The 19,203-nt window shown below is 46.4% G+C and overlaps 1 protein-coding gene across 1 annotated transcript in view; it reads left to right on the top strand.

Annotated features, from left to right (window-relative positions):
- The window catches only part of LOC138658386 (uncharacterized), a 66,019-nt gene extending 48,510 nt beyond the window's left edge, over positions 1-17,509 (top strand). The window contains exon 4 of the mRNA XM_069745829.1: positions 16,757-17,509. Coding sequence (XP_069601930.1) covers positions 16,757-16,978 — 222 coding nt within the window. The 3' untranslated portion in view covers positions 16,979-17,509. The remainder of the gene's footprint in view (positions 1-16,756) is intronic.
- The last annotated feature ends 1,694 nt before the right edge of the window (positions 17,510-19,203 follow it).

Below are 19,203 nucleotides of genomic sequence, written 5' to 3'. Positions count from 1 at the left end.
CTATAGGTGATGTCACAGCTCACCTCCTCCTCCTCCTGTGCAATGACTGATAACACCTCTATATACAGTAGATAACACAGGATCCACCATTCACAATAGATGATGTCACAGCTCACCTCCTCCTGTACAATGACTGATAACACCTCTATATACAGTAGATAACACAGGATCCACCATTCACAATAGATGATGTCACAGCTCACCTCCTCCTCCTGTACAATGACTGATAGCACCTCTATATACAGTAGATAACACAGGATCCACCATTCACAATAGATGATGTCACAGCTCACCTCCTCCTCCTGTACAATGACTGATAACACCTCTATATACAGTAGATAACACAGGATCCTCTATTCACAATAGATGATGTCACAGCTCACCTCCTTCTCCTGTACAATGACTGATAACACCTCTATATACAGTAGATAACACAGGATCAACATTCACAATAGGTGATGTCACAGCTCACCTCCTCCTCCTGTACAATGACTGATAACACCTCTATATACAGTAGATAACACCGGATCCATCATTCACAATAGGTGATGTCACAGCTCACCTCTTCCTCCTGTACAATGACTGATAGCACCTCTATATACAGTAGATAACACAGGATCCTCCATTCACAATACGTGATGTCACAGCTCACCTCCTCCTCCTGTACAATGACTGATAGCACCTCTATATACAGTAGATAACACAGGATCCTCCATTCACAATAGGTGATGTCACAGCTCACCTCCTCCTCCTCCTGTGCAATGACTGATAACACCTCTATATACAGTAGATAACACAGGATCCACCATTCACAATAGATGATGTCACAGCTCACCTCCTCCTGTACAATGACTGATAACACCTCTATATACAGTAGATAACACAGGATCCACCATTCACAATAGATGATGTCACAGCTCACCTCCTCCTCCTGTACAATGACTGATAGCACCTCTATATACAGTAGATAACACAGGATCCACCATTCACAATAGATGATGTCACAGCTCACCTCCTCCTCCTGTACAATGACTGATAACACCTCTATATACAGTAGATAACACAGGATCCTCTATTCACAATAGATGATGTCACAGCTCACCTACTTCTCCTGTACAATGACTGATAACACCTCTATATACAGTAGATAACACAGGATCAACATTCACAATAGGTGATGTCACAGCTCACCTCCTCCTCCTGTACAATGACTGATAACACCTCTATATACAGTAGATAACACCGGATCCATCATTCACAATAGGTGATGTCACAGCTCACCTCTTCCTCCTGTACAATGACTGATATCACCTCTATATACAGTAGATAACAGAGGATCCACCATTCACAATAGATGATGTCACAGCTCACTTCCTCCTCCTGTACAATGACTGATAGCACCTCTATATACAGTAGATAACACAGGATTCACCATTCACAATAGATGATGTCACAGCTCACCTCCTCCTCCTGTACAATGACTGATAACACCTCTATATACAGTAGATAACACAGGATCCTCCATTCACAATAGATGATGTCACAGCTCACCTCCTCCTCCTGTACAATGACTGATAACACCTCTATATACAGTAGATAACACAGGATCAACATTCACAATAGGTGATGTCACAGCTCACCTCCTCCTCCTGTACAATGACTGATAACACCTCTATATACAGTAGATAACACCGGATCCATCATTCACAATAGGTGATGTCAGAGCTCACCACCTCCTCCTGTACAGTGACTGATAACACCTGTTTATACAGTAGATAACACAGGATCCACCATTCACAATAGGTGATATCACAGCTCACCTCATCCTCCTCCTGTAGAATGACTGATAACACCTCTATATACAGTAGATAACACAGGATCCACCATTCACAATAGGTGACATCACAGCTCACCTCCTCCTCCTCCTGTACAATGACTGATAACACCTCTATGTACAGTAGATAACACAGGATTCACCATTCACAATAGGTTATATAACAGCTCACCTCCTCCTCCTCCTGTACAATGACTGATAACACCTCTATGTACAGTAGATAACACAGGATCCACCATTCACAATAGGTGATATAACAGCTCACCTCCTCCTCCTCCTGTACAATGACTGATAACACCTCTATATACAGTAGATAACACAGGATCCACCATTCACAATAGATGATGTCACAGCTCACCTCCTCCTCCTGTACAATGACTGATAACACCTCTATATACAGTAGATAACACAGGATCCACCATTCACAATAGGTGATGTCACAGCTCACCTCCTGCTCCTGTACAATGGCTGATAACACCTCTATATACAGTAGATAACACAGGATCCACCATTCACAATAGGTGATGTCACAGCTAACCTCCTCCTGTACAATGACTGATAACACCTCTATGTACAGTAGATAACAGAGGATCCACCATTCACAATAGGTGATGTCACAGCTCACCTCCTCCTCCTGTACAATGACTGATAACACATCTATATACAGTAGATAATACAGGATCCACCATTCACAATAGGTGATGTCACAGCTCACCTCCTCCTCCTCCTGTACAATGACTGATAACACCTCTATATACAGTAGATAATACAGGATCCACCATTCACAATAGGTGATGTCACAGCTCACCTCCTCCTGTACAATGACTGATAACACCTCTATGTACAGTAGATAACACAGGATCCACCATTCACAATAGGTGATGTCACAGCTCACCTCCTCCTCCTGTACAATGACTGATAACACATCTATATACAGTAGATAATACAGGATCCACCATTCACAATAGGTAATGTCACAGCTCACCTCCTCCTCCTGTACAATGACTGATAACACCTCTATATACAGTAGATGATACAGGATCCACCATTCACAATAGGTGATGTCACAGCTCACCTCCTCCTGTACAATGACTGATAACACCTCTATGTACAGTAGATAAAACAGGATCCACCATTCACAATAGGTGATGTCACAGCTCACCTCCTCCTCCTGTACAATGACTGATAACACCTCTATACACCACTGATAACACAGGATCCATCATTCACAATAGGTGATATAACAGCTCACCTCCTCCTCCTGTACAATGACTGATAACACCTCTATATATAGTAGATAACCCAGGATCCCACATTCACAATAGATGATGTCACAGCTCACCTCCTCCTCCTGTACAATGACTGATAACACCTCTATATACAGTAGATAACACAGGATCCACCATTCACAATAGGTGATGTCACAGCTCACCTCCTCCTGTACAATGACTGATAACACCTCTATGTACAGTAGATATCAGAGGATCCACCATTCACAATAGGTGATGTCACAGCTCACCTCCTCCTCCTGTACAATGACTGATAACACATCTATATACAGTAGATAATACAGGATCCACCATTCACAATAGGTGATGTCACAGCTCACCTCTTCCTCCTCCTGTACAATGACTGATAACACCTCTATATACAGTAGATAATACAGGATCCACCATTCACAATAGGTGATGTCACAGCTCACCTCCTCCTGTACAATGACTGATAACACCTCTATGTACAGTAGATAACACAGGATCCACCATTCACAATAGGTGATGTCACAGCTCACCTCCTCCTCCTGTACAATGACTGATAACACATCTATATACAGTAGATAATACAGGATCCACCATTCACAATAGGTGATGTCACAGCTCACCTCCTCCTCCTGTACAATGACTGATAACACCTCTATATACAGTATATAACACAGGATCCACCATTCACAATAGGTGATGTCACAGCTCACCTCCTCCTCCTGTACAATTTCTGATAGCACCTCTATATACAATAGATAACACAGGATCCACCATTCACAATAGGTGATATCACATCTCACCTCCTCCTGTACAATGACTGATAGCACCTCTATGTACAGTAGATAACACAGGATCCACCATTCACAATAGGTGATGTCACAGCTCACCTCCTCCTCCTGTACAATGACTGATAGCACCTCTATATACAGTAGATAACACAGGATCCACCATTCGCAATAGGTGATATCACATCTCACCTCCTCCTGTACAATGACTGATGGCACCACTATATACAGTAGATAACACAGGATCCACCATTCACAATAGATGATGTCACAGCTCACCTCCTCCTCCTGTGCAATGACTGATAACACCTCTATATACAGTAGATAACACAGGATCCTCCATTCACAATAGGTGATGTCACAGCTCACCTCCTCCTCCTGTACAATGACAGATAACACCTCTATATACAGTAGATAACACAGGATCCACCATTCACAATAGATGATGTCACAGCTCACCTCCTCCTCCTGTACAATGACTGATAGCACCTCTATATACAGTAGATAACACAGGATCCTCCATTCACAATACGTGATGTCACAGCTCACCTCCTCCTCCTGTACAATGACTGATAGCACCTCTATATACAGTAGATAACACAGGATCCTCCATTCACAATAGGTGATGTCACAGCTCACCTCCTCCTCCTCCTGTGCAATGACTGATAACACCTCTATATACAGTAGATAACACAGGATCCACCATTCACAATAGATGATGTCACAGCTCACCTCCTCCTGTACAATGACTGATAACACCTCTATATACAGTAGATAACACAGGATCCACCATTCACAATAGATGATGTCACAGCTCACCTCCTCCTCCTGTACAATGACTGATAGCACCTCTATATACAGTAGATAACACAGGATCCACCATTCACAATAGATGATGTCACAGCTCACCTCCTCCTCCTGTACAATGACTGATAACACCTCTATATACAGTAGATAACACAGGATCCTCTATTCACAATAGATGATGTCACAGCTCACCTCCTTCTCCTGTACAATGACTGATAACACCTCTATATACAGTAGATAACACAGGATCAACATTCACAATAGGTGATGTCACAGCTCACCTCCTCCTCCTGTACAATGACTGATAACACCTCTATATACAGTAGATAACACCGGATCCATCATTCACAATAGGTGATGTCACAGCTCACCTCTTCCTCCTGTACAATGACTGATATCACCTCTATATACAGTAGATAACAGAGGATCCACCATTCACAATAGATGATGTCACAGCTCACTTCCTCCTCCTGTACAATGACTGATAGCACCTCTATATACAGTAGATAACACAGGATCCACCATTCACAATAGATGATGTCACAGCTCACCTCCTCCTCCTGTACAATGACTGATAACACCTCTATATACAGTAGATAACACAGGATCCTCCATTCACAATAGATGATGTCACAGCTCACCTCCTCCTCCTGTACAATGACTGATAACACCTCTATATACAGTAGATAACACAGGATCAACATTCACAATAGGTGATGTCACAGCTCACCTCCTCCTCCTGTACAATGACTGATAACACCTCTATATACAGTAGATAACACCGGATCCATCATTCACAATAGGTGATGTCACAGCTCACCTCTTCCTCCTGTACAATGACTGATATCACCTCTATATACAGTAGATAACAGAGGATCCACCATTCACAATAGATGATGTCACAGCTCACCTCCTCCTCCTGTACAATGACTGATAGCACCTCTATATACAGTAGATAACACAGGATCCACCATTCACAATAGATGATGTCACAGCTCACCTCCTCCTCCTGTACAATGACTGATAACACCTCTATATACAGTAGATAACACAGGATCCTCCATTCACAATAGATGATGTCACAGCTCACCTCTTCCTCCTGTACAATGACTGATATCACCTCTATATACAGTAGATAACAGAGGATCCACCATTCACAATAGATGATGTCACAGCTCACCTCCTCCTCCTGTACAATGACTGATAGCACCTCTATATACAGTAGATAACACAGGATCCACCATTCACAATAGATGATGTCACAGCTCACCTCCTCCTCCTGTACAATGACTGATAACACCTCTATATACAGTAGATAACACAGGATCCTCCATTCACAATAGATGATGTCACAGCTCACCTCCTCCTCCTGTACAATGACTGATAACACCTCTATATACAGTAGATAACACAGGATCAACATTCACAATAGGTGATGTCACAGCTCACCTCCTCCTCCTGTACAATGACTGATAACACATCTATATACAATTTTAAGACTGCCTGATTGCGGTGAGCTATGGCTGCACAGTACGGAGGTGGTGGGGATTCGCTCTGCACTGTTGGAATACATGTCTCATTAAGGCAGAGGTTGAGGGCACAGGTGGAGGCCCTAGAGGAGGGAGAGGAGGAGGCAGAATCAGTGGAGGAAGTGTGAATTGTAGAGGTTTGTCCTGCAGGCCTTGGGGATTCCAAGCCTTGTGGAGCAGCTCCTGTCCCCACAGCCCCCAGCGTCACCCAGTGCCCAGTCAGCGAGATGTAACGTCCTTGGCCATACTTACTCGTCCCAGTGCCTGTGGTGCAATGGACCCTGCCAGCCAGAGATTTAGTCACGGAATGGGTAGTATTGTCTGCGACATGCTGGTGTAGCGCATGCACAGCTCTTAAAAGAGTAATGGTGACTGGGTAACTGGTAGTGGGTGACTGTGATGCCCACCAGCTTTTGGAAACCGTCTGTATCTACCTGGTGGAAAGCAGCATTTCTGTGTCCAAGAGATTAGAGAGGTGGAGTTCAGCTTTTTACCTTTGCCATGTTAGTAAGAAACAATCTTTGACATGACCACAGCTGTAAGACCATGGGCTGGCTGCAGTGTTGATAGAGAGCGGAGTACCGTGAACCGGACAAACTGCTGGACCGTCAGGTAGGTATTTGTGGAGATGTTATGGTGGACTGAGAAAGTTTGGTGTGCTCGTTCTCTCAGATCGGTCAAAACCAGCAGGCATGTCCGCATCCGTTACAGCTGACAGGCTTACACTCAGCTTGACTAGAGTGAGTAAAGAACTTGAGGTTCTGCGGTCAGAGACCTGCGTCACACAACTTGGCACGGTAACAGAGGAGGAAGAATTAGCAGATGCGATTGGTGGGGTGGCTGATTGTTGTTGTGGTCCTTTGGTCTACATTTTAGCACAGTGGGATTCCCAAAGTAAAGCATGTTGATGGCACATGTGAATGTTCATACATGTAGTAGTCAAATTATTGCACCTTTTCCCTCTGTTCAGGTTTTTTTTGCAAAGTTATCAGATAACGTGAGTTAGCTCATCCTTTGTGGTGTTAAAAAAGGCTCAGGCTAGGCAACCCTTACTGCCCCAGACCGCGAATGCTGCTGGCCACAACCACAGTACTGGCTGAGGAAGCACTGCTCATCGTGCCTGCATCACTACTTGTCTGCACTATGCGGCACAATGTAACCACGTCGCCATCCTCCTCCTCTACCTTCTCAGATGACCTCCTTAGCTGTGTACCACGGTGTTCATGCCAACTGGGATCTACCACCTCATCATCATCCTGTGTGTTATCACATTCCTCGCGCTTAGAGTCACCCTCCTCCTCTTCTGCCCTGACTGCACAGTACAGACCACGTAAGCCTCAAATATTTGAGTCTCCTCAGCATCACCTCCCTGGGCGTGATCCTCTGGTGGCAAGGGTCAGAATGCTGCTCAGACCCTACTTCATCCTACCCTAGATCCAAGCTAAAAAAATTTGGTGCATCAGTGCAGATGATTTCCTCCTCTTCATTCTGTGTTGCTTTTGAGTACACTTCTGATGCCCATGGCATAGAATGTGTGAACAGCTCTTCAGACTCACCCATCTCTACAGTCAGTTGGGCGGTTGGAGAGTTGTGATGAGGGGGAAAGCAAGGGTAATTGGGGTGCCACCTCTGTGAACTGAACAAGGTGTGATGTTGAGGTGGAGGAAGAGGAGGAGAAGCCACTTGAAGCTGCGTTTGACATCCCCTCAACCAGATGCTTTTTCTGGGCCTTATCATCAAGACATAGCGCTGTGCGTCTGCCAAAGAAAGGTAGTGTCCAGTAACAGAAGTTGTTAGTTGTCTTTGCATAGGACGGGACGTTGTTGGTTCACTAGTGCTTTCACAAACATTACCACCTACGCCACGTACACCTTGAACACCAGGCCTATTTTCCCTTAGGCTGGTTTCACATTTGCGTTTTTTTTTTTTGCGTTTTTTGCGGTAAAAAGTGCAAAAAAAGCATGCGTTTTTTCCCTATACTTAACATAAAAAACGCATGCGTCTCTTTTATGCATGCGTTGTGTTGCAGAAATGCAACATGTAGTAATTTTAGCTGCGTTTTTTTTGCCGCAATAAAACGCATGCGTTTTTTTGCGGCAAAAAAATGCATTGCTGTCTATGTAAACGCATGCGTTTTTAACCACATGCGTTTGCATGCATTAAAAACGCATGCGTTTTTATTTAAAAAAAAAAAAAACACACTGATAAACCACCCCACACCATAAAATTGATAAAGGGATCCTACCCCTAACCCTACCCCTAACCCTACCCCTAACACTACCCCTAACCCTACCCCTAACCCTACCCCTAACCCCTTTAAGGGTAGGGTTAGGAGTAGGGTTAGGGGTAGGGTTAGGGTTAGCGTTAGGGGTTGGGTTAGGGGTAGGGTTAGGGTTAGGGTTAGGGGTAGGGTTAGGGTTAGGATCCCTTTAGGGTTAGGGTTAGAGTTAGGATCCCTACCCCTAACCCTACCCCTAACCCTACCCCTAACCCTACCCCTAACCCTATCTCTTTCTGTTTATAGTGGGTTTTTTACTTTATTTTGATGATTGACAGCTGTCACACATTTATCTGCATGCGTTTAAAAAATGCAAACGCATGAAAAAACGCATTAAAACGCTGCGGTTTTTTTTTCACAACATGCAAAAACGCATGTGTCAAAAAAACGCAGCGTTTGCACATGTTTTTTCACCATGCGTTTTTTTTTAAACGCATGCGTTTCAAAACGCAAGTGTGAAACCAGCTGTTAGGTCTCGAGTTCCCACTTCTGCACAGGGGGAATCTCGAGCCGTCTCCGCTGCCGTCTCCCATTCCTATCCAGCCGCAGTGGAGTCTGCTCAGCAGGGACGTCGGTCCCAGCGTCTTGCTCGGTCTCACTATGTACATAGTGAGCTCCTGCAATTAAAGTCAGTGCTGGTCAACAGCGAGCGGACTTCTCTGGGACTAAGTCCTTGTTTGCGCACACTGAGCATGCCCAGGGCAAGATCTCCCGTTGGAGATCGAGGGTCACGTGCTCAGGCTCTGCAGCGCATTCTATTGGTCCTCTTGGCAGGTCTTGGAAGGGCAAAGTTTCTGTGGCCACTTCCTGTGCTGCAACTATATAAACTGCGCATGACCGCACGGCCATGCGCTAGTGTACAATTATTATGTGTGTGTGTAGATGGATGTATGTCGATGGATGAAAGCTCCTAAATATCCCTCCCTAGAGTTGTTGACTGCTCGCGGATGATGGTAGCTCTCTAGCGCCCGACTATCCATCTGTATGTTACACACATCACAGCATTGTATTGGGACCTGTTCTCTTCAACATATTCATTAATGATCTGGTAGAAGGTTTACACAGTAAAATATCGATATTTGCAGATGATACAAAACTATGTAAAGCAGTTAATACAAGAGAAGATAGTATTCTGCTACAGATGGATCTGGATAAGTTGGAAACTTGGGCTGAAAGGTGGCAGATGAGGTTTAACAATGATAAATGTAAGGTTATACACATGGGAAGAGGGAATCAATATCACCATTACACACTGAACGGGAAACCACTGGGTAAATCTGACAGGGAGAAGGACTTGGGGATCCTAGTTAATGATAAACTTACCTGGAGCAGCCAGTGCCAGGCAGCAGCTGCCAAGGCAAACAGGATCATGGGGTGCATTAAAAGAGGTCTGGATATACATGATGAGAGCATTATACTGCCTCTGTACAAATCCCTAGTTAGACCGCACATGGAGTACTGTGTCCAGTTTTGGGCACCGGTGCTCAGGAAGGATATAATGGAACTAGAGAGAGTACAAAGGAGGGCAACAAAATTAATAAAGGGGATGGGAGAACTACAATACCCAGATAGATTAGCGAAATTAGGATTATTTAGTCTAGAAAAAAGACGACTGAGGGGCGATCTAATAACCATGTATAAGTATATAAGGGGACAATACAAATATCTCGCTGAGGATCTGTTTATACCAAGGAAGGTGACGGGCACAAGGGGGCATTCTTTGCGTTTGGAGGAGAGAAGGTTTTTCCACCAACATAGAAGAGGATTCTTTACTGTTAGGGCAGTGAGAATCTGGAATTGCTTGCCTGAGGAGGTGGTGATGGCGAACTCAGTCGAGGGGTTCAAGAGAGGCCTGGATGTCTTCCTGGAGCAGAACAATATTGTATCATACAATTATTAGGTTCTGTAGAAGGACGTAGATCTGGGTATTTATTATGATGGAATATAGGCTGAACTGGATGGACAAATGTCTTTTTTCGGCCTTACTAACTATGTTACTATGTTACTATGTATGTTACAGCGTCCTGTAGCTGTGCCTGCCAGTACGGCGCCGTGCGCTTGCCTTGCGCTTTCCATACCCAAGTCTGGGTGGTTAGTGGCGTCCGTCAGTGCGGCATCGCACGCACTCTTGTGCTCATATATTTCTATAAGGTTCTCTACACACCCAGTTGCGGTGTTGTGCCAGCAAGGGTCTAATAGGACTTCAATCCCTTTTGGGGTTAAGTTCGTTGACTACTTGCTCGCGCTCTATGTGCGGTACCGCGGTCCTATGACTTAACAGGATCGCTTTCTTCACGCTGGGTGTAGTTGAACCCACGTGTGTATACTTTAAAGTACCGCCATATAGTCTGTCATTTACTAGCAGCGGGTTTCGCCTGCACGGTGGACCCCGGACTGCGAACGCATCTATATCATCTTTCTTGGTGCGTTCCGCCAGTCCTAACATTACACTAGCGCCAGGGTCTGGCTAGTGATGACGGACAAACAGCAATCCTTGCGGTATATCCAGCAGCTGGAGGGTAGGTTGGCGGCTCTCGAGAGCGCAACCTCAGCTGTGGATGTTACCGCAGTTGCTGTACAGGCTGCCAGCGTAGCTGCAGCAACTTTGTCCATTGCCACCCCTGTTCCGACATTTTCTCGCCTCCCGCTGCCAGAAAAATTTTCTGGTGATAGCAAATTTTGTAGGGGATTTGTGAGTCAGTGCTCTATTCATCTCGAGCTCCTGGCTGCACGTTTCCTCACAGAGCGGGCTAAGGTGGGATTTATTGTGTCTCTATTGTCGGACAGGGCGTTGGAATGGGCTACGCCGCTGTGGGAGCGTGGCGATCATGTGGTGCAGAGTGCTCCGCTGTTTTTGAGCACTCTGAAACAGGTCTTTTTAGGACCTCAAGTCACCCATGATACTGCGCTCCAACTGCTGGCATTAACTCAGGGTGAGTCCTTGGTCAGTCATTTTGCCGTCCAATTCCGCACTTTAGCATCTGAGCTGGAATGGTCGGATAAAGCTCTTATCCCCATATTTTGGAGGGGCTTGGCTGACCACGTAAAGGATGCTCTGGCCACTAGGGAGATTCCTGTCACACTGGAGGAGTTAATAACAGTCTCCACTCGAATTGACCTCCGTTTTAACGAGCGGAGGTTAGAGCGAGCCCAGTGTAGGCAGAGGTTTCGGCTGGCTCCTACCTTCGCCAAACCTCTGGAATCTCCGGTCCTGGTTCCTGAGTCACATGAGGCCAGGGAAGTGTCACAAGCGGGATCTAAGTCCCGGACCGCTTGTGCACTCAGGGTCTGTCATGTTTGCCAGCAGTCAGGACATCCAGCCACCAGATGTCCTCAGCGGTCGAGGAAACGTCAGCGTCTAGTGGTCGTAGGTGGTGGTACACTAGACACGGCGACGTTTGCCTCTAAATTGTCCTTTAAGGGGACAATTACTATAGGCTCATTCTCCCACTCGGTAGAGCTCTGCGTGGATTCTGGCGCGGAGGGCAATTTTATGTCTTCTGCCTTCGCCCAACGTCACACAATACCCCTGGTTATGCTAGCTCAACCTGTAACGGTACGAGTGGTGAATGGGTCGACACTGCCCTCACAGATAACACACCAGACCATCCCTTTTACTCTGTCCATGTCGCCATCTCATCAGGAGATTATTTCTCTGCTCGTCATTCCAGAGGGAATTGATGAGGTCCTGTTGGAAATACCTTGGCTACGGTACCACTCTCCTCATATCGAGTGGTCCTCAGGCAGAATTCTGGGATGGGGTGAATCTTGTGGGGGTAGGTGTCCGAGGGAGTGCGTTCAGGTTGCTATAACAGAGGTACCCGCAGATCTATCCTCTCTCCCCAAGCAGTATTGGTCTTATGCAGACGTGTTCTCCAAAAAGGCGGCGGAGACCCTTCCGCCCCATCGCCCCTATGACTGTCCTATTGACCTCTTGCCTGGTGCTGAGCCTCCCCGGGGTCGAGTCTATCCGCTATCTCTCCCAGAGACGGAGGCAATGTCACAGTACATCCAGGAAAATCTGGCAAGAGGGTTCATCAGGAAGTCAGTGTCACCTGCTGGGGCAGGGTTCTTCTTCGTGCAGAAGAAGAATGGGGAATTGCGTCCATGCATAGACTACAGGGGTCTTAACGCCATCACCGTTAAGAATAAGTATCCTTTGCCCTTGATATTTGAGCTCTTCGATAGGCTTCGGGGAGCAAGGTTATTTACTAAATTAGATCTGCGGGGTGCTTACAACCTGATTCGCATCCGTGAGGGGGACGAATGGAAGACGGCTTTTAACACCAGGGATGGGCACTATGAATATCTGGTGATGCCCTTCGGGCTCTGTAATGCCCCAGCCGTTTTCCAAGACTTTGTGAACGATATCTTCCGGGATATGCTTTCCACCTCGGTCGTAGTCTATCTGGATGATATTCTCATCTACTCTCCAGATATTGACTCCCACCGGAGAGATGTTTGCAAAGTCTTCGACCTCCTACGGGCAAACTCCCTCTATGCCAAGTTGGAGAAGTGTATGTTTGAGCAGGAGTCCTTACCTTTCCTAGGCTACATCATCTCAGCCCAGGGATTGGCTATGGATCCTGCCAAACTACAGGCTGTGATGGACTGGCAGGAACCCCATTCTCTTAAAGCGGTGCAGCGCTTTATGGGGTTCATCAATTATTATCGCCAGTTCATCCCGCACTTCTCAACTTTGGTAGCTCCCTTGGTTGCCCTCACCAAGAAGGGGGCGAATCCCAAATTGTGGTCTGAGGAGGTCTCCAAGGCCTTTATCTCTATAAAGTCACACTTCGCTAGCGCTCCCATTCTTCATCTCCCCGATGTTGATAAGCCATTTATCATGGAAGTGGATGCCTCTTCTGTTGGTGCTGGAGCAGTCCTCTTCCAAAAGGATGCTCAAGGTCGGAAGCATCCTTGCTTCTTTTTCTCCAAGACCTTCGCACCAGCAGAGAGGAATTATTCCATCGGGGACAGGGAGTTGCTAGCCATGAAGTTGGCTTTCTCGGAGTGGAGACATCTCTTGGAGGGAGCACGTTTTCCCTTCCAAGTCTTCACAGACCATAAAAATTTGGTGTACCTGCAGACAGCTCAGCGGTTGAATTCTCGCCAGGCCAGATGGTCCTTGTTCTTCTCCCGGTTTCATTTCACCCTCCATTTCCTTTCTGGGGAGAAGAACATTCGGGCCGACGCTCTCTCTCGCTCCGTTGTGTCGTCTGCGGAGGAGGAGGAGCCTCGGCTTATTGTCCCCACCGAGAGTTTGAGAACTGTGGCCCCGGTTTCGCTGGAGTCTGTGCCCCCGGGCAAGACTTTTGTTCCATCCAGTTTGCGACCGGAGGTTCTCTCTTGGGCGCACTCGTCCAGGGTGGGTGGACATTTTGGTACCAAAAGGACATCTGAGTTACTGGCGAGGACATACTGGTGGCCGCATATGGCTCGTGATGTCGCGGAGTACGTTCGGGCGTGTGTCTCTTGCGCCAGGAACAAGACTCCTCGGCAACGGCCAGCTGGTTTGCTTTATCCTCTGCCCGTGGCGGACAGGCCCTGGGAGATGGTCGGGATGGACTTTGTGGTGGACTTACCCAAGTCTCGTAACTGCACCATTATCTGGGTGATCACCGACCATTTTTCCAAAATGGTGCATTTGGTGCCTCTTCCACGGCTACCATCTGCACGGGCGTTGGCTGTCTTGTTTGTTAAGCATATCTTTCGCCTACACGGTATGCCAGACAAAATTGTTAGTGACCGAGGTCCCCAGTTTGCGTCTCGATTCTGGAGAGCGCTTTGTCGTCTACTCAGTATTGAGTTAAATCTCTCTTCGGCATATCATCCCGAGACGAATGGGTTGGTAGAAAGGGCCAACCAGACCTTGGTCACATATCTGCGACATTTTGTTTCTGCCAGGCAGGATGACTGGGCATCCTTGCTACCGTGGGCAGAGTTTGCACTTAGCAATGCCGTAGCCGACTCCACCGGTCAGACTCCATTCCTCTTAAATTACGGCCAGCATCCGCGTGTTCCTGTGCCCATGCCTGTGTCTTCCGCTGATCCCAGGGTGGCAGACTGGGCTGTGGAGGCACGGGACATTTGGGATCGCACGCAGGATGCCATTCGGGCCTCCAAGGAGAGAATGAGGTCCTCCACCGATGTTCATCGGCGCCTCGCTCCGACCTTTGCCCCTGGCGACTTGGTGTGGCTCTCCGCCCGTAACATCAGGCTGCGAGTTGAGTCCACTAAGTTTGCTCCTCGCTACTTGGGTCCCTTCAAGGTTCTCGAACAGGTTAATCCTGTGGTCTACCGTCTGGCTCTTCCTCCACGCTTGGGTATCACCGACACCTTTCATGTGTCCCTCTTGAAACCCGTATACATGTCCCGGTTTTCCGAGTCATCTGCCGGGACATCGGGTTCGTCTACGGACGATTACGAGGTGAACGCTATTTTGGGGTGCAAGGTGGTACACGGCAAAAAGTTCTATCTGGTGGATTGGAAGGGTTATGGCCCAGAGGACAGGTCATGGGAGCCTGCTGAAAACATTCGGGCCCCACAGCTCATTGCTGCCTTCGAGCGTAGCGAGGCCCAAGGAGGGGGGGTAATGTTAGGTCTCGAGTTCCCACTTCTGCACAGGGGGAATCTCGAGCCGTCTCCGCTGCGGACTCCCATTCCTATCCAGCCGCAGTGGAGTCTGCTCAGCAGGGACGCCGGTCCCAGCGTCTTGCTCGGTCTCACTATGTACAGAGAGTTACTGCTGCTTCTTCAGCTCCTGCCATTAAAGTCAGTGCTGGTCAGCAGCGAGCGGACTTCTCTGGGACTAAGTCCTTGTTTGCGCACACTGAGCATGCCCAGGGCAAGATCTCCCGTTGGAGATCGAGGGTCACGTGCTCAGGCTCTGCAGCGCATTCCATTGGTCCTCTTGGCAGGTCCTGGAAGGGCAAAGTTTCTGTGGCCACTTCCTGTCCTGCAACTATTTAAACTGCGCATGACCGCACGGCCATGCGCTAGTGTACAATTATTATGTGTGTGTGTAGATGGATGTATGTTGATGGATGAAAGCTCCTAAATATCCCTCCCTAGAGTTGTCGACTGCTCGCGGATGATGGTAGCTCTCTAGCGCCCGACTATCCATCTGTATGTTACACACATCACAGCGTCCTATAGCTGTGCCTGCCAGTACGGCGCCGTGTGCTTGCCTTGCGCTTTCCATACCCAAGCCTGGGTGGTTAGTGGAGTCCGTCAGTGCGGCATCGCACGCACTCTTGTGCTCATATATTTCTATAAGGTTCTCTACACACCCAGTTGCGGTGTTGTGCCAGCAAGGGTCTAATCGGACTTCAATCCCTTTTGGGGTTACGTTCGCTGACTACTTGCTCGCGCTCTATGTGCGGTACCGCGGTCCTGTGACTTAACAGGATCGCTTTCTTCACGCTGGGTGAGGTTGAACCCACGTGTGTATACTTTAAAGTACCGCCATATAGTCTGTCATTTAGTAGCAGCGGGTTTCGCCTGCACGGTGGACCCCGGACTGCGAACGCATCTATATCATCTTTCTTGGTGCGTTCCGCCAGTCCTAACACCAGCCTAATACCACGGCTTCGTTTTTCCCAGTCATGTTGCTCAGATAGTGTGGTGGGAGCACAGTATTAGCAACAAAAAAATAGATTTTTTTTTACTGTGCACCAGCTCTGCACATAGCTGCATTTCAAAGGCACTAAATGACAAGGTGAAATATGGCGTGCTGAACCACGTTAGACACAGAAGAAAGAATTGTTTGAGTGTGGATGATGCCTATATGACAAAGAAGATATGCTCTAAGCAATTTCAAAATGAGATCTCCCCTAGTGTATGACGTTAGTAATAGTGATGAGCGAGTATACTCGTTGCTCGGGTTTTCCCCAGCACGCTCAGGTGGTCTACGAGTAAGATTCCTGATATAGACCGGCCCGTGGGCAGGACTTTCCTTGGTTTCTCTGGCTTAGAGCAGGAAGATAAGACTCTGCCTACAGTCCCGCCCCGGAGCATGAGCATCTTTTTAGCTGAAAACTTCTAACACTGATTACATAAGAACCACAAGACAGATTTCTTCTCCCCAGGTATCATTTTAATCAGTGTAACAGCGGCAACATGACAGTACCAGTAGTTTACTCAGCAAAATCCTGCTGACAGGTTCGCTTTATGTATTAATTAATTTTTTCCTATAAATACATATTTTTTTTACCGAACGAAGAGTGTCTGATCTGACCATTTATGATTATCTCTTTATACAGGTGGTATTTTCATCAAGCTCCCAGGTGGATCTGCCCGCTGGTAAAGCCATACGAGTGGTGGCTTCTGTGGCGAAGGCCGAACTGATTGTGCCATATCGGGCAAAAATCAAGACCCTCTTTGGATTTGAAGCTGAGATTGAAGGCACATGGAACGGAGTTTCACTCTATAATCTGATGGTTAGACAAGAAGATTATAACACAGAATTACAGCCACTAAAGTGAGAGCAGAAATATGGCCGCTCATTGGAGAAGAGGCTTCATATAAAAAAAACTCTGCTCCATGAAAAATGATATGAAATTACTATCGCTAGAAAACATTTATACGATACAAAAATGATTAAATAACTTCTGCAATCAATGGAACCTGTCACTGTACTCATGCTATAGCGCTAAAGCCCCCAATATGCCTCCGATTTATACTGACCGCTAGATTTGAATTCCGTATGGATCCTACAGAAAAGTTCAGTGCCAAGTTCCATAATACCTTGCTTTTATAGAGGTATAAGGCAGCAATCAGACACAATTTCTGCATCCCTCTATCTTCTCCGGTGGTCTGACCATTTCTACGAGCGTCCATCTGCAGTATATTGGGCTATGTCGCACCTTGCCGGTTTGCTTTGGGAAATTTCTGTGCAGTTTCTACATCTCTTGGCAGAAAACACAGGGGAAATTCCGCGGCTTTGATGTGTTTTTCATGCGGATTTTCATGCATTTTTGTATATCCATAGAGCTTAAATAAAGATATATTATTACAAAAAAAAAGAATTGTGATGTCATTTCCTTGTTCAACCTCTTCAGCTGGATACCCTCATTAATATTAAATAAAGACACACACCAGCCTATGTAGGAACATTAACATAATTAACCTACGTATGCTGCAACAAAAAAGCAACAGTCAGAAATCTGCGTGAAATGCAATATCTGTTTATTTTTTAAAATAAATAAATAAAAAAAATGGGTGGACTCCCCCATAATTTTAACCCCTTTCTGACCTCAGACAGGATAGTACGTCCGAGGTCAGAACTCCCGCTTTCATGCTTACTCAGGCGGTGAGCCCGCATCAAGGCCTGGACATGTCAGCTGTTTTGTACAGCTGACATGTGCCTGCAATAGTAACGGGTGAAATCGCAGTCCACCCTCCGCTATTAACTAGTTAAATGCCGCTGTCAAACGCTGACGGAAAAATAAAAAAGTTATGGCTCTGGGAAGGAGGGGAGCAAAAAACGAAAACGAAAAAATGAAAATACCTACGGTCATGAAGGGGTTAATAATCAGCAGAGGGAAAGACGATAATATTCTGGGAAGGAGGCAATTGAAATAAAGGTTCCCAGACTATTAAGATGAGAACCCCCAGAAAAAAATTGACATGGGGTCCCCCTATTAAATTGAACCAGCAAAGGCTAGGCAGACAGCTGTGGGCTGATATTAATAGCCTGGGAAGGGGCCATGGATATTGGCTAAAAACATGGGCTCTGAGGTGTCCCAGAAATACACTTAGCCTCGCTCTTCCTACTTGCCCTGTAGCGGTGGCAAGTGGGGTTCATGTTTGTGGGGTTGATGTCACCTTTGTATTGTCAGGTGACATCAAGCCCACAGGTTAATAATGGAGAGGCATCTATAAGTTACCTAATCCTATAGTTACATGGTAAATAAAGACACAGCCAGAATAAAGTCCTTTATTTGAAATAATCACAGACTCCTTTATTGAATCTTAATTTTCCATACTTACTGAACCCCTAATCCCCAACGCCCTCGTCTCCTGCAACAAAAATAAAATAATAAACCAACATATAATACTATCCTGTATGACCTAGTATATTTAATACCGAGTGTCCCACGGCAATCTCACATCTACATGTGATATCGCTGTGGGACACTCGGTATTAAATGGACAGGGAGTATATGTTGGTTTATTATTTTTGATTGCTTGCAGGAGACGTGGGCATCGGGATTAGGCGTTCGGTGAGTATGTATTTTGTATGTAAATATGTATGTAATTATGTAAATGTTTTGATTTTTTTACAATTGAACACAGGCGCCGGATGATGGGACTACTCTCCCATCATCGGCTCATGCGGTCTCTGTTGTGTGTGACAGCAGACATAGCCGGATGGGAGTAGTAGTCCCATCACATGACGCCTAAGTACAAGCACTATGGGTTGTTCATCACATGGGTACACACAGACACCCACAGACAGACACGCACATATTCTCCGCCCACACCATTTCCGTTCTGCAGCGTTTTTGGCAGCAAATCTGCAGCTAATCCACAAACCTTTTCACATCTGCGGTTTTGCTGCGGATGTGCCTGACTCATTGTAAGTCAATGGTTGCAGAAACTCTGCAGATTCACAAAAAGAATTGACATGCTGCGGAAAATGAAGCGCTGCGAATAAGGATGGAATTTCCAGATCAGGTGCACAACATTTCAGGAATGTCATTGACTA

Source organism: Ranitomeya imitator, chromosome 1, assembly GCF_032444005.1.
Source record: "Ranitomeya imitator isolate aRanImi1 chromosome 1, aRanImi1.pri, whole genome shotgun sequence".
Classification (NCBI taxonomy): domain Eukaryota; kingdom Metazoa; phylum Chordata; class Amphibia; order Anura; family Dendrobatidae; genus Ranitomeya; species Ranitomeya imitator.
This window is presented reverse-complemented; position numbering and strand designations above follow the sequence as displayed.